At 39.6% G+C, this 25,185-nt stretch overlaps 1 protein-coding gene across 3 annotated transcripts in view; it reads left to right on the top strand.

The window, feature by feature from the left end:
* The window catches only part of THEMIS (thymocyte selection associated), an 80,968-nt gene that overhangs the window by 18,319 nt on the left and 37,464 nt on the right, over positions 1-25,185 (top strand). For 2 of the 3 annotated variants that reach the window (XM_048299660.1, XM_048299662.1), the window contains exons 3-4: positions 4,109-4,567; positions 7,224-8,266. In XM_048299660.1, the coding sequence (XP_048155617.1) occupies positions 4,109-4,567; positions 7,224-8,266 (1,502 nt within the window). The remainder of the gene's footprint in view (positions 1-4,108; positions 4,568-7,223; positions 8,267-25,185) is intronic. The other variant, XM_048299663.1, reaches the window with a different exon arrangement.

Raw genomic sequence — 25,185 nt, 5'->3', positions numbered from 1 at the left:
CCCCTAACGGTCCACCCAGATCTCTTGGGAAGCTCTAAGTGAATGTGATTCAGTCGTTTTATGGTTTATGGAAAAGTACAAAAATATTTTTGCTTGACCTCAAAATGTCCAAATTTTAGCATCTGAAACTTGCCATATGTCTCCTCCTCCTAGAGATTTCCTTGTTATCTTAGATTTGGAGAAGATTTGTTTTTGCAATTTGATTCAAAGTGATTTCAATAAGGTTCTGAATGGTTCCAGCTAATATTGTTTCTGTGTTTTTGTGGTTTTGTTTTTTGCATATGTATAGTATCAAGGAGAGCACTTACGAGAGGACACCATGGCAGATTATGGCAGTTAGATAGGAACTACAGTGACTTCCACCCAACATATCAAAAGAGCCTTTTATATATTTACTTATTTTCTATATAGAGAGAAACATACGGAACTTTGCCTGTTCATAGCCACTCAGAAGCGGCTGTTAGGTGCCTTCACTTCAGGATTCTCATCACTACAGAAACTAAGTATTCAAGGCCATGTGGCTCTTCTCCTCACTTGCCTAAGCAAGCATTCTCTCACCAAAATTAAGAAAACCAGCAGAACAGAAGGCAAACATTTCTCTGCTCCCATCCTTGGCAAAGCCAGTCTGCAAGGGGATAATCAGGTGTCTACTTTTCTATGAAATCTGGTAATTATCCTTCCATATGAAGCCCACTTTCCAACCTAGGATGTTCATCAGTTTGTTACTGAAATAGTCGCCTTCCAAATAACTTTGTAGTCCCAGCAAAACTATTGTCAAACTCATAGAAGAGCAGAATGTTTCTCATACCTCTATGTTGCTAAATGTTTTCAACTGGAAGTGCTTTTTGGCACAGTTTATGGAGGCTTTTCAATGCAGTTCTGGGGGGTTTGTGGGGGGCATACACTTACTCCTGTATCACAGATGGGTAAGCATATTTACTGCCTTTGGGACACATTGTAAGTATTTTGAATATACTTTTTAATGAAAACTATTTCTATTTGCTTTCTCCCAGCACTGCCAGGCAATAATACCCATCTTGTGCTTGTGAAGCTTGATACTAGAACACTGTTTTTCTTTTCCACAGTTTCAGTTTGTCACTGGTGACCTGACACAGTGATACTTTCTAAATGCTGATGAACCTGTTTGTGTTGATCTGCACTGACAGCTCCAGTAGTGATCAGGACTGCGATAGATAACTTCCTTGTTAATAATTGTGTTAAAAATGGCTTTGAGAAACATTACAGATATCAGTGGGAAAGAAAAGTGTGTTGAAGCTGTACTTTGTACATTCATGCATGTGGTTTCCTTCCAGCCCAGGAAAAAGCCTGCAGGTTTTCCTGCAGTGAGGACATATATGTAGAGGATGTATTGACACAAGAGTACTGATTTCACACAGGAAAAGCTGGCTGTCATACAGACAACTGTGAAGGCACAGAACTGCAGAAAGAAGTGACATTGGCACAACTGATGACTTTTTCTGCAGCACATCAAATAGGCTATTACTGCTTAGGCTGCTGACAGGCCCTCAGAGATGTTAGTTCCCAGAGTTACTAGTGGCCACATCGGACACCCAGAGCCAAACACAGCCAATCTGGTGATGAGTTCAGTTAAAAGATACTCAACAGACAGAATCTTAATTATGTCTCCTTTAACAAGAGTGGTGCTAAAGTTACAAAGTGAAAGTATGGCACTTTGTTACAGTAAAGCCAGAATCACAACAATCATGTAGCCACAAAAAAAACCCAAAAAAATTTTTAAAAGGCTGTTGTGATGGAAGTAATTGTTTGATACATCCTTTTAAAGAAATACAGTCTCAGGGACACCCTGCTACCATGAAGGGCCTTCAGTTGTGTTTATTATGGTCAGCAGTGAAAGTCAGTAAGGGAAAAGTGTGGAAGAAAATAAACACATTGCTTATTTTTAACAGAAGCAATACCCCCTGATCTAATTTGTTAAATTATCCCACAATGAGGGGAGGTCTAGAGAAGGAAATGGGTGTCTTCCCAAGATCCAACAGCAACTGTGTGTTCTGGCATCATCCCACCTTGCTGAAGTCAAGGTATCTGCTGGGATATCCTGCACTTTTCTCATATTCTGGTTCCCACAAGAAGGGAGTGATGATCAGTGTGGATGCAGTTCCCACACTAAATGGCTGGGGACAGCTGGGTAGGACATTTAAAACCTTGCAGACATGGCTTAAACTACTCACGGGCCTTGAAGCTGCCATGAAAATGTCCTTAGTGCTACCAACCAGGCTCCTTGGTTCCCCATCCCATGCTTCCTCCTTAACAGCCAAAATGAGAGTATACCTTTACCACAAAGTGCCCTCTCTGTGGTCCAGAGGAGTCAAAAGTGTGGAGGAGTGAGACCATAGGATTTTTGCTGATTGGCTTGGCAGATAAAGGGAGAAAAGGCACAGTATTTCCCAGGGAGCTTGGCTTCTTTGTCACTGTAGCTGTAGCTATTGGTTAATTTGTGGCTAGCAAACTTGGCCTAGAAATAACCTCTATTCTCAGTTATATTCACTTGAAAGCAAGTCTTTGTCAATGCCTGTCTCAGGAAGCTGCACTGCAATTCCATAAGACAGCATTCACAATGCTGCCACACCTTGTGAAGAAGACAGCTGAATCACACTGTTCAGCTAAGCCCTGCTTTTTAGTCTTCTCAACCCTCCAGTTCATCTTCCTTTACGAAAACCCCCACACAAATATAGAAATGTACACATTTTTCTTGCAACGCAAACTCCTAATGAGACAGATCCAAAGGGCATGATTAACATGAAGTAATAATGTCCCTAGGGGTTAGGAAAGCTCAGATACATCTTCTGCCTTGCAGAACTTCAGCATTTTAATTGCCTCGTGATGGCTGGAGTGCTACAACACCCAGACTTTGAATTAATCCAGCTGGTGGACTGGGCTATCAGATACGCTAAAATCTATTTGCTCTTTCTTATCTGCAGGTGCTATTCTTTCATTTGTGATGAATCTTTAAACATACCTGGTCTAGGAATTCCCAGTCTTTATTTGGAAGGTTACATAGTGTTGATGTTGAGACAGAAAGTTATCCTGCATGAACTGATCACATTAATGTTGTGTTTCCTCATACCACATCTGCATTTAGCTCTTAAAGGTTGGTTTGCTGATGTTCCAGTTTGGCCAAATTTAGAAATACATCCTCTGAGAGAAGGCAGGCTACAACCATCCCTCCCCCACCAGGTTCAGGAAAAAATAAATTTCCTTTGAAGGAAAGTGGAAGAGATAAAAACTATTTATTAAACAAACAAATAGGAAAAGGATGATAATGCTAAATAATAAAACCTCCTGCTCTGCTTAGAGAAACTTGGGGGAAAAATCAGAGTCCTTTTGTAGATCTCTCTCTCCCTCCTTGGAGCTGGGACGGGATGGTGGGCCCACCTCCAGGGCCAAGGCTTTGGTGGAAAGTCCTCCCAATGTATTCTGATGTTGAAACAGTCCAGCAGAGGGAAATGGAAAAAAAATGAAGTCCCAGGAAAACAAAAGTTCAAATCTCCAAAGGAAAAGGAGCTGAGAAAAAAAACTGCCGAAAGCCGACTGGAAAGAAAAGCCGGGTGCTTCCCTTCCCTCTCGCTCTCCTGCCACAGCTGAAAAAAACCTCTCTATCTCTGTGTGACCTTGAACAAGCTGCAAACTGCTTTGAAAAAGTTTTGCTCAGTTTTTCCTCCCCCCTCTAGCTCAGTTTAAAGGCATAGAAAGGCAAAAAAATTAGTTTCTGGGCATAGGGCAGCGATAGGGGATACACATCATGAAGTCACCCCAAGACAGCTGAGAAGACAGATAGGAATTTAGGATGATTTTTCTTTTTTCTGTGGCAAAGAAAAATTTTATTCTGGACTAAGAATGCTGGATGTCAGAAATTAGATACACAGTAGAAAGGGTTAATTGCAGCTGCCCATACATTGTACTTGCAGCTGGTATTATCTCTGTAGAGTCTTATTTCTAGCAATCAAACTACCATCTATGAATTATTTGATGTGCTTTACTCCCCATTTTTATAACATTCACAGTCTAAAATTTGGCATGACTTGCTTTGTATATTTCCCCTTTCATAATGTAGGTTTTCTTTTCTTAGGTCTTTATAAGGTTGTGGCAGATAAGACTCCATATGTCAGCATTGAAGAAATTGCAAGAAAAGTCTCTATAGGGCCAACAAGGTTTGGCCATCCTTGTTTCTACAGCGCCGAGGATATAAAATTGGCAAACTTCACTATCAAACATGGTGAGCAGATCACCTTCAACTCAGTAGAAGAGGTCAATGGAACGATGGCTGTGAACTGTGTGGTGGTCAGAAATAACCAGACTCATTCCTTTACTTTGCCCCTTTCGCACGAAGGAGAATTCTACGAGTGTGAAGATGACCAGATATACACCCTAAAAGAGATTGCAGAATGGAAAATCCCTAAGTGCAGGAACCGGATTGTTAAACTTTCCAATACTTTACATATGTGGGACTCCTCTAGTCCATTTCCCAAGAATTTTGATGGCCGTTTGATTCTCATGCCTGTCTATGAAGTTCAGGCAGTAATGAAATGTAAGTAAGAATTAAAATCAATGTTCTGTTAAACTTGGTGTAGCAAAGTAAAAAAGCACCCTTAAATACACAGCATTTGCTTAAAACAGCCATGAAATAGTCAGTTTGTCAAAAATTCCTTATCCACATTTTCCACTAATGTTAGTTTCAAGAGGAAAACAGATAAAAATAATATTTGCTTTGTATTTCTTTATCATCCTTTAATTCAGATTATTAGCTTGCATTTCTTTCTGTTGCCATTTTGTTGATCACTACAATTAAATCCTCACTGAAAATTTATTGCTTAGTGAAAAGGTTGAGCTTAGGAATTCTGTTCAGTTTCCAGATTCTCTTTCTTTGTGTCTTAGACTTTGGCCATGGAAAAGCCACTTGATCAATTATGGCTGTGGCTAGGAGGTAGAAAAAGAATAAGGACATACATGTTGCAATACACTTATTTATTTTTCAGAATGAGTGTGTCACAGAAAGAAAAATCATATTATTTTATTCTATTGCAGAAACAAATATCAACTGAACATAAACACAAAAAACTCATGGATGGTTTCTGAAACCAGTAGGTTGACGAAGCAGAAAGATTAGAAAACCAGTATCTTTAAAAGTTTGTGCTCTGAGTTTTTATTTAATGAACCCCAAAATATTTATGGCACTAGTTGTTCTAGTTGTTCCATCCAAACATTGAAACAGCTGGGTTCTGATTGCAGGATAGTAGCTTAGCTTTTGGGAAGGTTTTGCTGCTTATTGCATTTACTAGAAGCAAACCAATGAGCTCCATAGAAATTTAATCCTAACAGAAATATGCCATTCATGAGGATATTAAGCGGGAAATCTTTTCACAATTGAGCATTTCTCTGTTGAATGATGTAAACAAATGGATAAAAGAGACAGAAATAAAAGTGGGCAGAGACTGTTAACACAATATATATATGCTTATCATAAGACATTCAGCTGTGCTTGCTATGTGATTTAATGTGTGAGTTTGGAAAATACAACTTCACAAGATAACTTCACTCTGTCTGCTATAACTCTATCTAGATTCAGGACTGCAGCTCATGTCCTGAAGCTGGATTGACTCAGGTGTATTGCTATATCCACTTAGATATATGTGCAGAATCAATAGGAATTTGATCTCCCTAAAAGCATTCAGAAGATTCAGAAATATTTTGTATTCACTTGTCTTCCAATCAGTTATTCCAGTGAGGATTGAATTTATTGTTTTTATTTTAAGTTTCATGGTGTTCTCAACATTTAAGGAGCATTACATATGTCCTAAATAACTATTTAATACAAACTTGAAAAGTAGGCTTCATGGTACATGTTTAACTACTTTTTTGTGGACCATGAAAAATAGATTTTCACCATTTTTAGGAGAACTATAAATAGAGACAAGATAAAGGATGAGAAATACTATCCACTATAAAAAAAATATTCCTGATAACTGGGATAACTGATTACATTTTTACAGGCTGTGAGCAGGAATCCTCTATACTTCTCATTATTAATAATGAACAAGTTATGTGTGTGGTACTCTCCCAAATGCTCATAGAAAGTTTCATTTTCATTAGTAATTTTCCTTTGTTGTCTTTCCCTTGTGGTGCTTGGATGTTAATCACCTCAAGGCGTCCATGTGACAAAAGCAGAGTTGAAACAAGCAGATCCTGAATCACTGTCATAGAACTGTGTCATATAAAATAAATCTGATACCAACTTTGCAGTATAAAATATTGGTATGTCCTGCTACAAGGAAGTGTGAATCCGGAATATACTCTCCCTTTGTGCAGGTCTATGCAGAATAAGTCTTATTGAAGAGAGTCATTAAATATTATTTGCTTGTTAAATTTTACTGCCTTGGTCAGCGATCTGTGTTGTCACTGACTTGGAGCCAAATTCTTAAACAAGCCTTAATTACACAGTCAGCTTTGTTCTTGGAAGTTTTGCATTCAAAATTTTGCAAGTTCAGTTGTGGTAAAAGAACTGTTGTTCCCTCTCAGGTTGTTAAATTCAATGGCTCAATTCTGATAGGGAATAAAACCAGGTGATGCAGAAAAAGATGCAACAGTTCCAGAGAGGGACATTATAGTAAAATGTCTTAATTCATAAACAATAACCTTAGACTTAGTTATATAAAGGCTTTGCCATTTTGTTAAGTGATACTATTTCCTAATAAGTACAGATGTTTTAATTATTATAAATATCAAAATACCTTCTTTCTCCCAGTCTGCCCATAGCAGCAACATGTTGTTAATGGACTCAAATGCTATTTATTTGTTAAAAATGTTTTCCCACTCATTTCTTTAGAGAAGCCCTAAGTCCCTATGAAATAAAAGAATAAAAATATGGCTCACACCCAAGAGTTTGAGAAGATAAACAACTGATTAAACTTGGAGGTGCTGTGGGGAAAATAGTGAACTACACTTTTCTTAAACTTTTTGTTCACTTGCACACCTTATTCTCTCCCTTCGTGTGGTCTCCTGCATATCTGCTAACCATATCTGTCAAATTACAACAGTTAGGCTTTGGCTGGCCCTATTAATGGTGCACATTTGCACATGGATGCGTACACCTCAGGGAAGGTACCTTTAGTATCTTGCCAACAGGACGTGTATTTTATTTCAATGTCAGTGAAAACAAAACCCAATATATTTCTTTTTCTTTTCAGTTCGAAAGGACATAGTTCATATCCTCTCAGATCTGGATGTTGAGGTCAAGGATATAACAGACTGTTATGATATTGGCTCTTTCCTTCAGCCACTTTCTTTGGAAGATATATTTGAGAGAACAAGCAAAGAATTTCCTATGGTTGCTGAGATAATGGAAGGGCCTTCAGCAAGCCAAAAACCTTATAACTTATTGTCTACAGGGAAAGAGATTGTCATCTATAAAAAGTACCAGGCAGCAAGAGTGCTAGCCTCTGAGATGAGAAGTGATTCCTCCAAAAGACATTTTTTAATCCCTATGAGCTACAAAGGAAAGTTCAAGAGAAGACCTCGGGAGTTTCCAACTGCCTATGACTTAGAGATAGCAAGAAGTGAAAAAGAACAGCTTCATGTGGTAGCAACCAAACCTTTTGTTTCCCTTCATAAAGAACTTTTTTCTGTTTCAGTTGGAGATCAATTTCTAGTTCAGCAGTGCCAGACTAGCGAAGTTCTGTATGAGGGAAGAAAGAAACTCATAGATGTTTTAGCTTGTGAGCAAATACTAAGTGATTCATATAAAAAAGTGCTTCTTCCCATGTACATGGAAGGTGGCTTTGTGGAAGTGATTCATGACAAGAAACAGTACCACCTTTCTGAGATTTGCAAAGAATTCCATTTGCCTTTTAATGTCAAAGTGTCCGTGAGGGACCTTTCCATTGAGAAAGATGTCTTGGCTGCCGCGCCTGGTCTGCAGTTTGAAGAAGAAATCACAGACTCTTACTTGCTGATCAGTAGCGTCAGCAGTCCGATGGAGAGCTGGGAGATTCCAGTGTATCGCTTAAACATGTTGGTCCATTTGCTGAGCAAAGATGTCCAGACAGTTGTACCACCTGTGACTAGGACAATGGTGGAAGAGGTCAGCAAAGAGGAATACTATATGTTACGAAGATATGAAAACCTAACCCTTCATCCACCACCCAGGCCTCCCAAAAAGCCAACAACAGCAGCACCACCCACTTCTGCAGTGCTTAAGCAAGATGTGTCTGATGTACTACAGGCTCCAAAGGTAAGGCATCATGTCTTGTCTTTATCTTACAATCACAGGTCATGTTCTGTGGGTTTAAAGTCTTCATTTCACTGTTGTATCCTTATGGTATGTACACAGATGGCTCTCACCTCCCGGTAATAGGCAAATTAGCCATTACAGACAAGAATGGCTAGAATCTCCAGTGTGTGTTAATTGATCCATGAAAAACAACGGAACCATGCTGACTCACAGCAGAAATCTTGGCTGTATAATTTTGCATGGATAATCCTTTACTGCACCATTCTAAAAGTGAAGGGAAAGACTTGAAGTGCCTCTATTTAAGTCTTTATTAAGGGGAAGCATATGTTTTCATGAAGTAAAGATAATTTTGCTCAGCTGGAAATGGCAGAATTAAGTTCACAGAGAAACAAGTTGTATAGAAATTTTTGAATTTTGAATTGTTTTGCACTTACCCAAGTGGGAAATAGGTTTGCAATGAAATTTTTTTAAAAGGCATTTCTTTTAGAATAGCACTTGATGTTAAGAAAGAAGTGTCCCTTCTAGGCTGATTTTCTTCATATTTAACCTAAGACAATGCATTTGTTCATTAATGTTTGTGTTGGGTCTGGTTAAAGTGGAGTTGATTTTCTTCACACCAGCCAGTAAGGTATTTTTTTGATTTTTCACTTAATCAGGGTTCATAACCAGCCTGTCTTTTGGCTATTTCACAACCAGGCACTCACAGTGTCAAGGCCATCTTGATTTCCCAGGCTTCCCCAAGGAAGTTGGCTGGGGTTGGGTAAGAGATTGGGAAGGGGCACAGATGGGGGAGCTGACCCCAGCTGACCAAAGGGATATTCCATGACACAATACCATGTTCAGCAATAAAAACTGAGGGGGTGATTTTCCTAGGAAGGCAGCCATAACTCAGAGACTGGGAAGATATCAGTCTGCTTGTGGGAAATGGTGAGTGGGCACCTTTGCATCACTGTTTTGGGTTTTTTTCCCTCTTTCCTTAATTTTTTAAACCATCTTTATCTGAACCCATGAGTTTTCTGGCTTTTGCTCTTACTATTCTCTCTCCTGATGAGATCATCATCCTGATGTCAGGATGGAGTGAGCAAGTACCTGGATGGGTGCTCAGCTTCTGGCTGGGGTCAACCCACCACTATCTTCTTGCACATATTGAAAGAATTGAAGGTCCATTGATGGACTTTAATGAGAGAGACAGTTTAGGAGATTTTTAACTTAGGTTGCAGTTGTCCTCACGTGCAAATACAAATTCTCTGCAGGTGAAGAGGGAAAATATCAGAAATACTTCCAGATCTCTGTGTTGTGGTTGCTATGCTATGTGCTATGCTTTAAATGCAACATAACTCATATAATTGTATCTTGGGGGATTCAGAGGAAGTCCTTTTTTTGTGCATTGGTATGAGACTAAAGTTGAATTGTAGTCACTCTGAAAGGGCAGCATTTGTGAGTACCTCTCTTTGCCTGCTGGAGGTGTTCCTCCTCTCATTCTCCAATTCCAAGACCACATGCAGGTCCAAAGCTCCATATAGATCTTGGGAGATGGTTACAACAGACTATAGGAGAAGTGAATAGATGAGGTTGTTCACTCAGATAAAGGTACTACAACAAAATATGTGACATTTTCTTCGGTCCTTACTACAGAAATATCTTTTTTTCTAATTTTTATGATGAACGTTGTTGCAGCTTAAACAAGACATCCTGTTGTGCAAGGCAGGATACATGAGAAACTTGTCCATGGAGCTACCAGGCAAGCAATCACCCTGGTACTGGCCCGGGCTACAGACCTAGGGGAAAATTCCCTAAAGCTGTGTTTCTGGTCAACCTGTACCCTTGTCAGGAGGACTCAGACCTCCTGCAGTTACTGATGGCTGTGTATGAAGAAAAGCAGATGGATGCCAGATCAGGTTCATGCAGAAGTTAATGTTTTCCTAAAGTGAGGTGAGAGCAGTAAAGGCACAAGTGGGATGAGCTGAGGTTCCTTTGCACATTCATGAGTGAGAACTACCTTAGACTGCAGCTGTTCAGACAAAGGAGATCATTTAAACACTGTTCCAGAAGATCCTTTTAAATTTTGGGGTGGCGGGGGGTAGGTGCTTGTTATAAATAAGTAATAAACTGCAGTCAGAATGCTTGGAGTTATGCATATTTGTTAATCTCCTCCCCTGGGAAGGTGAAAAAAGTAGAGATCCCTTATTCACTAGATTAAACATCCTGAGGTGAAACATATTGTGTTTAAAGTCACACAGAATGCATTATCTTTTCTATCCTGAGCACCACGAGTCCTCTGAGCAGACGTGGATGCTAGCAGTGCCTTGGCCCCTCTGCAGTGCTAGGGGAGATTGTGTTTCCTTTGACATGTATCAAGAGTGTCTAAGGGTTCAGAAAATTGGAAACTGTGCCAAACTGATAAATAGCCATCTTTGCATATTTTCTGACTATGCATAGGCTTATTTGCATAAATAACAGATGAGCATCCTAATGAGCTGAACTTAAGCCTGACAAGGTGGCAGCCTGGGATAAGCTTTAGTGCTGCATGAGTTGCCACGCTCCTCCTGCATGCAGCTCCCTGCCTGGTGCTTAGAGAGCTCTGGCTGCTTGCTGGAGGGTGGTGAATGGCTTCCATGCACAGCAGTTGGGAAACTCTTCTCGGTTTGGAGCCCCAGGATAAAATGCTGCTGCTGCATAAGATCTGTCTGGCTTTTGCCAGTACCTGAGGATTATCTGCAAGGGTGGGTCACCTTTAGCTACAACTTGCGCTTTGATCGCCTCAGCTCGCAGCAAGGCTGTGATGGCAGAGAGGCTCCAGCTGTCTCTTCCTGCTGTTCTCTGACCTTGGTAAGGGAACACTGGGCCCAGGAGCAGGACTGCATGCTTCACTGCGTGCTTTTGGTCACGTGAGTCACTGGATTGTATGAGATTGGCATCCAGCATGAACTGGAACCTCAGATGAGTGTGAGAACTGCCTCTGCTTGTGTGCAAGGTGTAATGTTGCAGAGACATGGATGTTTGCACAGTTCAGCAAAGTCCAGAGACAGCAGATGAATTCTCAAACATGGTACAGCTGCATTAACCAAGCACTCTGCCCAGTCTCTTCACGGGGCTAATTAAGTTGGCTTGACTCCTGCTGATACAGCTTTCACTTCCAGAACCTGGGGATCGCTCCTTTCCCCTCCACAGTACAGCCTAGACTTTCCCTTTCCCTCTCATATGAACATTTTGTTTGGGTAAGAAACATGCAGACCACATATGTTTGCAATTTTGTATTACTTGCTAATTCAATTTAAAAAGACAAACCCCAAGACGATAAGTGTGAACTAAACAAATGAAAAAAAATAGCTTGTATTGAATAATGAAATTAATCTGATACTTCATACAGCAGATATCTATCTAATATTAATAGCAGATAGCAGATATTTATTCAATAGCCAATACCTCTACCCACAAGCACCCCAGCTGAGGACAGGAATGACATAACAACTTGTACTGTTTGTCTCATGGTAAAATGTATTATAAAATTCACCAGAAATCTAGATTTTCTTTGCTAGAATAATTGGAATGAATTTCAGAAGGGGTTCTAACTGATATATAGAATTAAATGGTCACGCAGTTTCTGATTTGTGAGCTTATCTAGAAAGTGAGAATGACCTAATAAACCACTAGAAGTTAATGTTACTGATTTGAGAATGGAGCATCTCACCCTCTTGCTTAGTTGTTTCTGGAGAGAAGTTCCTGTGGGAGTACTCAGTCAGGACCTCACCTCCTTGAAATGAAATTTCATTTAAAGGGAACAACCCAGATGTGTCTGTTCTTTCCATGCCTTAGAAATACCACTGCAAATATAACAAACCAAATTTTAACTTAGTAACTCCCTTAAAAATAGTTTTCTAAAATTTCCTTTTTTACCTGCTAGGAAACCTTCTGTTTCCTCCCCTTCAAGGGGATTCAGGAAGCAAAAGTTTTCCAGCTTTCTTTTTGCCTATCAGTTCAAGGAGTAAATATCCTACACATTTAAGAATGTGCTAATCTATGTCCCTCAATTTTCAATTGCATTCAATTGAAACAAACAAAGAGTCCACACCAAATATTGCTAAATGCAATCTTAATCAATGGATGGAAAGCCACAATTTTTTCCTCGTACTCCTAACACCATAAGGGCACTAGAGGCACAGCTTAAGGGACAAAAAAGGCAGTGTTTCATTCCTGATAAGTAGTAAGAGAGGTTAGCTCCATCCAATGCTATTTTCAGTGGTCTGTTTAGTCGTGTATCTAAAACCTGAACAGTAGAATCAGCAAAATACTCACAAGCTGGATTGATGCTAAATACCATTATGACTGTGGAACTGGAAAAGTAGTCACAGGCTCATCTCACATCTGCTCATCTCTGGCAAGAAAGCTGAGAGAATTCCAGCCAGGGAAACTGGAATTTAATAAAGTGGGAGCATCGGGGCATGATAGTTTAACGTCATTTTGTGCTAAGGTCCATTATCCTTTCAGAAGTCATTACAGTGTTAAGATATCAGGAACTTTCTTGCTTTCTTGCTTTTTATTTCAAAATTAAAATGAGAGAAAAATTATCACTTCCATCTGGCTTTGCAGTTCTACAAACTGAGCTATCGAAATCTGCCATTAACATATTTATCGCATCTGTCTTCACAGCAAAATGAAGACTTATCTGGAATTAAGTTGATAAGACATAAGCTGCATTTCTCAGCAAATGAGTTTTCCTGTATTGTCTCCTTTCCTTCTTCATAACTATTTCTTTTCTGCTTCCAGAGCATTTTTCACATTTTTGGGTCCATTATAGAGTAGATTTAACACAAATATTTCTGCTGTGTAGCAAGAAACTAACCTTCCTAAACAAAAGCATATTAGAAAATACACACTAGGCAGCCAGGAAGGAATAGGTAAGAACAGACTTCAGGAATTAACAATCTTTTGGCTCTGGAAATGAGGAAGAAAAAAGAGGTTCATTAGCAGATGCAGAAATGTGCATATGCAAATGTAAGGAGGAGGGTTTCTCTCTGACAGGTGTGGCATTGCGGCTGCTGATGCTGCACCTGTGCTTCCTCTTCCTCTCTTTTTTCTCTGTCCCTACTGAAGAGGGTTTCCCACTCCCTGGAATCTCATTTTTCGTCATCTATTTCCCCTTCCTTCCCCACATTTTATCTATTGTTTCTCCCTGTCATTTTCCAGTAGCTCTGTAAGTCCCCAATAAATAACATGTGAAGGCTGAAAGTACAGCTCTACAAACTGAGGACACCCCACACTGTCATTGTGGCCAATTTTATAAAGTGTCTCAAAATCCCATCCCCACCACAGCCTCACCTGGTGAATCAGGCCCCAATTCCCTCCAAGTCCTTGTGCTGCAGCTTCTTGCTTCTCTGAGCATCTTTTATGCACTGTGCCATGGGTTCCTTTTCGTCCTAAAACCCATCCTGTGACACACATGCCTGATTTCCCCCAGACCCATGTGTTTGGGTCCCCCCAAGCCATATTTTTCTTGTGCCCTTCACCCCCCCAACCTATATGACATTGGTTCCCCAGTCCCCTGTACTGCTTCCAACAAGCTTGCCTTTTCCTATTCCTTGTTTCTTCCCAACATGTCTCCACTGCTTGCTCTTCTCTCATGCAGTGAGCTGAAGCCAAGGTCACAGGCATTAAGGAGTGGGAGCTCCAGGGACATCTAAAGCTACACACAGGCTTTTGTTGCCTTTCCCAGCAGCACGTATTCCAAACCTCAGCACAGCATCAGTCTCCAGCTAGGATCTTAGGGGAAGGCTGGAGCAGGGTGTAGGTGCTGACAAGAGTCAAGGAGTTTAATTTTCTTGTTGTCCGGACAGTCCAAGATGAAGGATTTTGTATTGATGCTCTGTTGCAGAGATCCTTATAGCTGTGTTCAGATCTGGGGACCTGTGACCATTTTCTGGAAAGCCTATCCTCATCCTGATACCATGCTGGGGTGAAGTCTACACATGTGCCACCCCACTTCACACCCAGGGTTTCTCCGCAGAAGAAACCAAGCAATGCTGGCTGGAGACCAGGACTGCTCAGTACCCTATGGGCTCTGCATGAGCCAATAGGAAGGAGTTAGAGGAAATGGAAACCCTAAAGTCCCAGCTAATAAATGGCTGGAGTTTTCCTGATATTCTCCATATCCTCTTTTTCTTTTAAACAATACTAAAAGCTTAAAATTTCCACAGAGAATCATCAAGTCGGCAGTAGGCACTTATTGTGGTTTGATGTTCCTCTCAAAACCGAAATACAGTAGGGAAGATAGCAGTGTGCCTGCCAGAAGGACAGGCAGTACATAATTGCCTGCAGAAACAGCAGGGCAATCTGAGGTCTGAGTCTCATTGCAGAAAGGCATTAGTGCTACAGGAAATGCTGATATAGCACGTGGAATTAAGGAAGGTACAGGTGAACATTTGGATATGCTGACTGATGAAAATGCCAACTTGTTAAAAGCAAATTGCTTAATTTAGAGCTATAAATGAATTACTTGGAGAACAAAGGGAAAAGAAATATAAAAATAAAGAGGATGCCCAGAAGAAATAAAAAATTGAACCACATGGAAATATAGAACCCTTGATAAGAAGGAAAATCCTGAACAAAGTGTGTGACCAAAAGCCATTGATGTCAGTAAGGCAAGAATTGGCTGGCACATTTTTTTCCTGTCTCACAAAAAGTACATAACATGATAAAACACGTAGCATAACAGAATCATATAATCATGTATAATTATGAAGCAGGACAAGCAAAGTAGAATAAATCTAAAATTCAAGGAACAACTGCAGCAGAATAACTCTCCAAAAATAGAATTTGGGGAGTGGGGACACGGAAATGTCTTTTTTTCTCAACTGCCGTTCCAAGAAGCCTGTCTTCCCACAAAGCTGTTCTGCAGGCTGAATTTTACTATTTGCCCTTCTCCTCACAGCAAGAAAATTGGAAAATTAAGTTTGTGGATAGGTAGCTGTTGAAGCACTACCTGTTATGGACTGTATTTTGATCTGTTTGGAAGTCACTAAAGAGTTTTCCAGTTTAAAATGGCCAGAGATAATCTCTACCACAGCGAATTTCCAGCAGGAAGCACAGTCCTCATACTCCTGCAATGCCCGTCTGCAGCAGTGGCAGTGACCCGCCAGGCAGCTCCCAAGGATCCCACAGAACCAGCTGCCAGAACTCAGGGCAGCTCCCAGACTCTCTGACTCCATCCCCGCCCAAACACCTTCAGGAACTTTTCTGGGCTCTGAAGGCCACCTGGAATGGGGTGGCTGGTGTCCCTGCTAGTAACCCTTCCAGTCTCCTCATTTGTGGGAGTGGACCTTGGTGTGCTCTGACCCCTAGATCATGCTGGGGAACTGTGTGGGAAAGAGCTAATTGGCACAGGTTGAAATCAAAGTCCAGGGATGTTTTCCAGGCACTGTGTAATCAACTAGTGTTGATATAGCCACTGCTAAAAAAAGATGGGGAAAAAAAAGAAAAATAAGGAGCTTTGCCAAAATCACTTAAGTGTTATATGTGGTCAGTGTAAGAGACAGCACTGACATTGCCCATTCACATTATGCATTCTTTCATGTAGTTCAAGCTTTGGCAGTCCTGTCAGCTGAGCATTATGCAAGTGAAAACATCCCAGAAGGTTGGGATTATGCTTTGAAATATATGCCCCACGAAAAGAAATGAGAAAGTTGCTGTCAGTGTGACAGCCAGGTCACATCCTTAAAGACCTGTAGCCATGGTTCATGGTTTCCAGAGAGTCCTTGCCGTGAGGAACTGAGTGATTATCAAGAAACAGAGAGCTGTGGAGAGACTCATCAAATCTATTAAAACTTGTGATGACCATCCAAGCCCTGGGCTTTCCCCCTTTACTTTTTGAATATGACAGTCCATAGACATGGCATAAAAAACCATTATGAGGGAGCTTTTAAGGGCTAAAAACCAATGTACTTATTGTTTCTACCACAAAAAATTAATTTTTCTTCTTTATGCATAGAGGTGTATAATTTATGAGTTTTTCAAGGTATTTAAAACATTATGGTCTTGTTTTGTCTCAGAACATGAAAGAATTTTCTAGTAAATGATTATCATGGCAGTACGTTTTGATGCAGTGGTTCAGATTTTCTTTTCTTTTATCTCTTTTTAATACAGAATAACAAGGGGATTGAAGAGCCACAGGGTATCCAAGCCTGTTGTTATTCCTGTAGTGCCACTGAAAAACCAGAGCAGTGATCCCAGGCTTGCAATGACTGTAGGCAGTGGCTTGTACCAGTGATCCACCTGAACTAGTGGGATGGAGTCTAAGTAGAGGGTCACTTAATAAGAGTCACTAACAAAAAAAAAGGAAAAAAACGCTCTTTGCTAGTTTGTGGCATGCCGTAGACCACCCTGATGGACAACATTGGTGACGAACTCTGCTTAGACTCCGCTCCAGTTTGGATTCTCAATTACCTAGAATTGAAATCTGGTTAATAAACCAGGATAAAGCTATTCCCAAAGCATCACTTTTAAACTTTAAATTTAAGAGTCTTTGAAAAAGTAAATAATATTTTATGTGTGGAATGAAGAAACTGTATCTGGAAGCTACTTTTAGGGACCCATCCATCTGTTTTGCATAAGTGGTGAATGCATGTTCTGGAGTATTAATTAGGAAAAAGTGGTTGAGTTTGCTTGTGAATTACCGTCATTTGAAGGGAAATGTGCCAAGCAATTGAACAGTAGCTCTACAAGAAAATTCTGGCCATGAGGAGTGGGGTTCACAGGAGCTCAGGAGGTTTGGTTTACACTGCCACTTCTGTCAAATGCTACTTCAGTGACTACAGGCAAATCACATAAATAACATTGCTTCCAAATACATGAAGAAACTGCAAGGTGTGAAGAGGGAGTGTGGATTTACAGCTCATTAGTTACTTTATATGGATGCTTAAAGCTCAGGTAAATGCAAGATACATTGCCTCACTTTCAATAAGGGTCAGAGCTAGCTCACATTTACTCTGGAGCAATAACCACACAGACAGTTGCCATGGAGTGTTAAATGAGCTGTAAATCCATGCTCATTTACTAGGTGGCAACTTGTTCACGTAGCTGTCTCCTCTGTCTGTGAAATGGGACACGATGCTTCATTTTCCCATCTTGGATATTTGTACACACAAGCATGATTTTTCTGTGTATGCAGCATTTTGTGCATTGGCTACTGCAATAGGAACAACAGTAACAACATAAAAATAGTATCAGCAATGTGATTACTAGACATTAGCACACTTTAGCCTTGTTTAAAAGTTTTTAGCTAGAAGTTAATCTACAAAAGAGGTGAAAAAAGCAAGTGACAGTTGTCTAGGATAGATGGATTCTGAAGTGTGTGTATTTGAAAGAGGAAGAAACAAGGAAGAATAACTTAAGAACTTATACCATAGGAAGGTGTTAACCCTGAGGCTCACTAACACCCTTGAGAGATCAGTATTTTGTTAACCACTTCACAGTTTATTCTAATAGTAGACATTGGTCTTAGTGCTTGTCTTCTGCATCTGCTGTGGTATATCTGGTGTCTTTACCCTTGTCTTCACCTGTTGGCTTACAGAAGGCAGCGGTTAGTTTTAAGACATAAAGCATTATGGATGGAAAGTCAGACATTTCTTATAATGCCTGCATAAATTTCCCCAGCTTGTGGGACTTTGACAGATGATAACATTAAACTAAGAGCTGCATATTAAAGGTTAGTTTGTGCAAGTACAAATGGTGTCAGCAAGGGAAGAAAATTAGGAAAGAGACCACTACAATACAGGTTAATATATCTATATCTATATCTATACCTATATCTATATCTATATCTTATATTGATACATCATACTTGTATAAAAAGTAGTGGGACATAACTGATGATGTACAAATAAATGCTGGACTAAAAAGTAATTTTTTGAAGTCAACCTGACACATCATTTATACTACTTGCAATGATGGAGCAGCACCTCCGTTTGGGTGGAAGAGCGGATTAAGGAGCTAAGCTAGGAAGGTGAAATTGAGAGATAGTGAAACAGAAAAACAGAATATCCAGCTACATTCTATCAGCCTGTGAAATGGGATGGGAAAGTAGAATTTATGTAGGATGGAGGGAACTGCATTTTTGTTACAAAAGGCTTTTTTGAGGGTGAGGACTTTTCTTTCTAAATATGTTCTTTCCCCCTTGTGAATATCTTAATTCGTAACTGTCCTGCCCTCGTTGTCTCTCATATAAAAATGAAAAGCAGTGTAATGGAAAAAAATTCTGCTCTGTTTGAGCCAGCCACACACATACATACATGGAGGTTAACACGAAATATCTGCTCTTTATCTGTTCTTTGCACATCGCTGAATACACAGACCAGAGAGGTCTTGGCTTGCCTCCTACTTTAATTCCATATCATCAACATTTTGTGGTGTGAACACCCAGGCTATCAACCTCCTACACTACTCCCTCTCTGTTCTCATGGTTCCAGCAATAGGAATACGGATGCAAAAACATGGGAGCTAGAAGAAAAACAGAAACCAAATCCTCAGACAGCAGGCTTAGATTTTGCATAAGGCTTTTCATTAGTTTGCATCTTCAGAAAAGACAGAGATAAAATCATCTCATGAAATATTGAAACCACTTCTGCCCATATGAATAGCTGAATGTGAAACATCTTGGTCTACCCTCTGAAACGGAAAATAAACCTTCTTATGAATGTTATGAGTTATTGAATAATAATATGGCAGTAGTCTAATGCTGCTATTGTTGAACCTAAATGAAAAACCTTATTAATCATGGATTTGACAGCTCATTCAGTTATAATAATGTTTCCTGTCAATCCAAGCTCTCATTATAATTGGATCTTACTTAGAAAGGAGGATGCTCCATTGACTGCTCAGATGGAGAAAAATACAGATTTGAAAATGAAAATATCAGCCTGAATTCTGTTTCCAGGGAGCCTGCTTATGCATTTACAAGTTGGATAACACTTTAATCCTTGCTGTGTGTCACATTTGGATGTTACTATAATAAGATTCTCTCACTGACTAGACACCAGCTCTACAGTCATGACAGTGAAAGTGAAAGCAGGAAGAGCGAATGAAACTTCTCGGGGATGCTGGTGTATCATCACCACGACCTAGTTGCAAAGAATTAACTGAAATAGATGGCTTTTCTACATAAAGTAGTGTGTTCAGCTGTGAATTTACAGCTTATTTGGTTTCCTGCATGCCCTCTTTATTGGTTACACAGTTTGCAGAAAGTATTAGATATTTCATGTGGAATTGAGAGGAGATTAAGTTGCTTCAAACCAAGGCAATTTAGTGTGCTGTAGGGGTGTTTACAGAGAGAGTTAGTGGCAAGGAGCTGTAAATTCATTCCCTAACTTACTGCACAATATCTTTACAAACAAAGCCAGAGACAGAACACGCAAAAGCAGATGAGATGGCTATCAAAGCAGATGAATATTCAGGCTGAGACTGAAAGCACTTGGAAAAGCATTTCAGATAAATGTCATTTGGAAGACACTCCGTCTTCTAAAAATCTGTAAATTGCATATTGGAGGTCCCAATTTTGTGGGTGCAACAGAGAGAGGTGCTGCATTCTGAGCAGGTCACATCTCATTGAGGACACAGAAGCCACAGGGTAAGTAAAACTTAGACACAAATTTAAAAAATAAAGGCTTTATAGAAATCCCTTTTCTAGGGCAGCTGAAACATTAACTCCCAGAAGGTGTTCTTGTTCACTGGTAAAGTGGTATGGTTACAATAAATGGGGACTTAGAGTAGCTTTCTAATGATGAATATGATGTTAACCAGCATAGAGACACCAGACTCTTTTCACTGCTTTGCAGGGCAAGGAGTAAAAAATCTGGTAACATCAGGAATTCCTTGCATGACTGTAAGGGCTTACTGGTTGTGTGCTTGATCCTACAGCAGACATGCACACTGAAAAACAACTAAGTAATATTTTAGCCCTGCATGGCTCAACCAGATAAGGCACAGATGGGAGAATATGTTGTAACCCACACCAGAATTTAGTAGCTGTATTGGGACTATATGTTTTCTCTTATTATTTGTCTTTGATCATTGCAACTTAGCACTATCTTTTATTTTGCTTTGTGCCAAGTGGAGACAACTCAAGTCTTCACTGAGATTGCGGTTCCTGAGAGAAATAAGGGCAAGACATGAAAGTGTTACAAATGTAAACAGGAATAAAAATCCAAGGAAAAGTTGAAACTGCTTGTTTTGGTTTTGCTGTTGTGCATTCCTTTTCTATTCACAATAACTGACTGATTTCTCTTCACTGAATGAATAAATAGGAGTCAAGATTTGTTTCAGGTGAAGAGTTGATGTCAGAGAAGATTTCTTGTATTGTTATAAAGCAAAGATCACCCAGTTACAAACAAGCATATATCTCTACAACAACTCATGTAGTGTGAGTTTGTGCAGGTTATGCAAAGGTATGTAAAGTGCCTATTAACATAAAAAGCCCATAAAATTTATCCTGGAACTACGTAATTTGAATGGCGGAATAATAATTCAAAGAATACTTTTCAAAATATATAACTTGATCAGCAGCTGTTGAATCCATAAAATAAATATTTATATTCATGGGATAGTTCTGAAAAGGTCAAGTAGGAGACATTTTAATCCATGTTTTCAATTTGTTGCTATATGCTTAGAGTAATAAATCATAGCAGCTTTCAAAAATAACAAAGGCAACAGTAACATATGGCTCTCAAATGTCTGTGGACTGTAGATTAAACTAATTTGTTTTTCCTGAGCACCTAAACACAATTTCTTTATTTGTTGGTTGTGATCTCTTCCGTAATTACAAAAAGAGATTTGATACCTAATGGCATAAACCATTATGCTAACAACTTCAAATTAATGGGACCTTCCAGCTTATTTCAAAAGACACATTGCCAAGTGCTGCCGTCGTATTTTTCATAACTTTATCAAATGTAAATACATTTTCAGATGCACGAATGTAATTTGTATTTGCAATTTTCAGATGCAACTGCAACTTCTCACCCTGTTTGCAGGTACAGCACAATTGTAATAACATGACAGTCTGAGACACTAATTTGTTGACTTAAAAAATACTTTACGAATGTTTTATGTGCTTATACATTGTATGCACCCCTAACCAAAATGTCATGCCTGGGTTTCTCTCAGTGCATTGTGTCACTCAGATATAACCACAAAACCTCCTCTCTGGTATGAAGACTCCTGACAGAGCATTTGGATTTTCTAGCTGATGTCAGTCATTAGGCAGTGCTAAACAGTTTCCGAAACCCATCCTATGAGCATACTTTTGACTGCTCTTCTGTTTGCCCAGATCCTCTGCTGCATCTATATTTTGATGCCTGTGTCCTGTCTTAAAATGTCTGGACTGGGATAGATGGACCTCATGGGACATGTGCGGGTGTGGTTCAGGAAATAGAGCTCCATTTGCTTTAATGGAATTGAAATGTCTTCCAAGAAGCGTGAACTTGGAATATTTGTTTGGGAAGAGCAAAACGGCATGCGTGTCTCTCTGGAGCTGGGCCAGCATGCTGCAGTGATGGATGGCCTAGCACAACACAGCTACCGAGAGAGGTGCCTTTGCTTAGGTAGCCACACTTTAGAAATGTGAGCTACGCCTTTGTGTATAAGTTTCCACTCTGGTCTCTATTCTCAGTGGTGCCTAGAGAGCCAAGTAGACACTTTGTGGTTAGCTGAACCACTTTAACTGCATTGTGGAGGTTTCCTGACTGTAATCAGAGCAAGAACATGTGGAGCATGTAGATAGGTACACGTAGTAATGTACATTTTTGTGCCTTGATCTGGAGCTGAACTCCACTGGTGGCATAGCAATTAACCCAAAGTGAATGATAGACATGTTTTTCACAAAAACCCTGTGATTAGTGCATTGTGTAAGGAAAGGTTCACCACATTATGGCTGCTCTTACACACAGTGCCCATCAACAGCTCCAGTGAAACCCTGGGGCCATGGATGTGTTGACTTGGTCTCTGCAAATTGTGCAGGTACAAGGTCTGAGGGATGAGGTGCACCCCTGGTCCAGAAGGAAGTGCTTTGGCAAGGAAGGCTGAGGCTTAGGTGTCATCCAGAAACCTACAGCCTAGAGGAAAACCAATATTCTCAGCCCCAGCCTACAAGCTGCTCTAATGTTGGCTTTTTTGGGATCTTCCAGGTATGTAGCATGTGCCAGTCTCTCAGCCTTGTTCAGGAATCTCATAGGGTCTGGAAGTTTGGCTATATGCATATCAAGGATGAAGTTCATTCCTTCATAGGAACAGGCATAAACATAATTTAATATATGAGTCAATCCCCAAGACGGAGGTCTGGGAATCCATGCTTTTCTGTTGTGCACATTTCATTCCTACTGAAGCAGAAATATGTTCAGGAAAAAATGTGTAAGTAGACAGGTAATGGAATTTCTTAGTATGGCAGGGAAAATTTTTTTTTTCTCCAACGTGCTTTTCTTTGTAAAACTAAATATTGTCATGCAAATTCCTTCTGGACAAAGAGACAAAGTAAGAATTCAAATGTAAGCTAGTCCTCCTGCTTCCACAGCTCTTGCAATGCCAGTAATTGAAGGGCGCACTCGATTCTGGGATCTGTAACAGAGCCCTGTTTTCATCCACCGCTTTGCTTTTGTAGCATTTTTTTGTAACAGAAACTAGAGGCACAGGTGAGAAGATCCATACATGGTTCAAAGACATGAGAAACACTGACCCCCAAAGGCAACAGTTGCAGCTTTTTTTCTTTTAACCCTTATTTAAAACAGGTTGTGGTTGTTTTTGTGGTCGATTCTTTGTTTGATGTCTTGAAATTGTGGAAGACTGTCTTTTGCCCTCTGCAAACACACATACACACAATAAGTCACAAAGACAAAAACTGCTTATTTTGACAGTCTAATCCCACAGCATGCCCCATGCCTTTCTTACAAAAAGATGAATAAAGGGGATTTCTGAAGACTTCATCTTTACTGTTGATGAAGATGTGAAGTACCAGCTTGAGTTTTAGAAAAATAAACAATTTCAGTAAGGTTTTAATACCTTTGTTGTGACAAAGAAAAGTTTAATTACATTTGCATGTGGAAAATCCATACACATTTTCAGAAAAGTGTATGATTCGTAGTCCTGCCATAAATTTCGATTCCTCTATACTGAAACACTGCAAACATTAATGTGTCTGTTCAGCTTCCGTTTCAGGTAAAAAACATATGCATGTGTTGTGGTTTTCCTTTCCTTAGTGATACATAAACTGTAAAAATGTGCTAAAATCCTACCCCCCCTACACAAAGTTGTTTAATCAAATATGCGCTCTCCCTCTCCCTCTGCCTCTCCCTTTCCCTCCTTACTGTATGTTGCTAATGTAGCATGACAGAACGGCATAATTTTTTAGATTTCCTCCTCTTTTTGAATTTTATGAATCCATTTCACTCACGCTTATTACACAAGCATCTCACTATATTAAACTTCTGTTCTAGACAATTTTCAATGGCAGATAAATGAAATCATCCACAGAACAATTTTGTACTGAAATTCTTTTTATTTCATTGATATTTAATAAATGTGTCCCCACCCACTTATCTCACAGGGTTTATATTTTCATTAATAGGTGCAATAAAGTAAATTTATTTCTCTTTCATGTTACCTTTTGATTTTTAGTTCGCTAACATTTCTCTTTCATCTGGCAGATATATGTGAATAGATTGAGTTTATAGACAATTATGTTTTAAGATACACCATACCAATATTGGGAGCCTTTGCCTAAAACACAGTAAATGTTTTTTCTATTAATATACCTGATGTAGTCATAGCTTAAAGACAGATAATCTTGGACAAGAAATTTTTTTTTTGAAATCTAAGAAAACTATCAATTGATATACAACCACTAAGAGCGTTTTTGTGCAGCTATGTTCATTACATTTAGAAGCTTGTTCAGTTAAGGAAAGAAACCATTTCTATGCTTTCAAAGAAAGAAACCAAAACCATAAAAGGCACAGTTTTTCACATTAGAATTTTATTTACTACACCTAGTCTAATAATAAATGCCTTATTCATCGGTAACATTTTTTTTGGCTCCTTAGGTTATGTTCTACTCTTTATAATGAAAGGGATGATGTAAAATCCCCATTTAATAAATTGATCATTCTGGATAAACATGACTCTCCTACTTGCAGAACATAACTGATGAGTAAAATGTTCCTAGTAAAGCATATCCAGTAGAAGTTCAGATGACAAAGTCCTTGCTAATACCTCTGTTCAGAGCCTAGACTCCTACTATCACAAATCTTTTTCTCTTTAAATAATCTAATGTGTATTTTTAACATCACCTTCTGTAGCAGGTTCAGTTTGTAACCGGGCAGAAACACCAATTAAAGTGTAGTGGTTTGGTCCAAAATACTCATTACTTACTTATTTACCTTCTGTGAGATAAGAATTAGGAGAAAGCAAAGCAGGCCACAAAACTTGAAAGAATATAAAGAAATTTATTAACAGACCTAAAAGAAAGGAAAAAAAAAAAAATCAGACCACACCTTCAGAACTCTTCTCCTCCCCCCACCTTTCTCCATTCTCCCTTCTGACAATGTAAAAAGACAACCCTTGAGATGTCCAGTCTGTTTACCACTTCCATAATAACCTTGTTCAGTTCACTTAGGGAGAGGAGTCTCTCTTGCTCATGCTATGGAGACATCTCCACAAGAAGTTCTCTCATGGTTTCAGTATCACAGTGAGACAGCCACCCAGGTGGGTTCTCTGCTTGCATGTGAGAGTCCCTTCCCCCAACTTGCAGCTTTCCTCACAACTGCTTTTGAGGGTCTAATCTTGAGCTACTGGGGTACCATTTTAAGGTTGAGCTGTTCAGAAACAAAGGTTCTCTTCACCCATCTCTGGGAGCATCTTCATCTCTAAGAATAGAGGCCCTCCTC

The sequence above is a fragment of the Corvus hawaiiensis genome, chromosome 3 (genome assembly GCF_020740725.1).
Source record: "Corvus hawaiiensis isolate bCorHaw1 chromosome 3, bCorHaw1.pri.cur, whole genome shotgun sequence".
In the NCBI taxonomy this organism is placed as follows: domain Eukaryota; kingdom Metazoa; phylum Chordata; class Aves; order Passeriformes; family Corvidae; genus Corvus; species Corvus hawaiiensis.
This window is presented reverse-complemented; position numbering and strand designations above follow the sequence as displayed.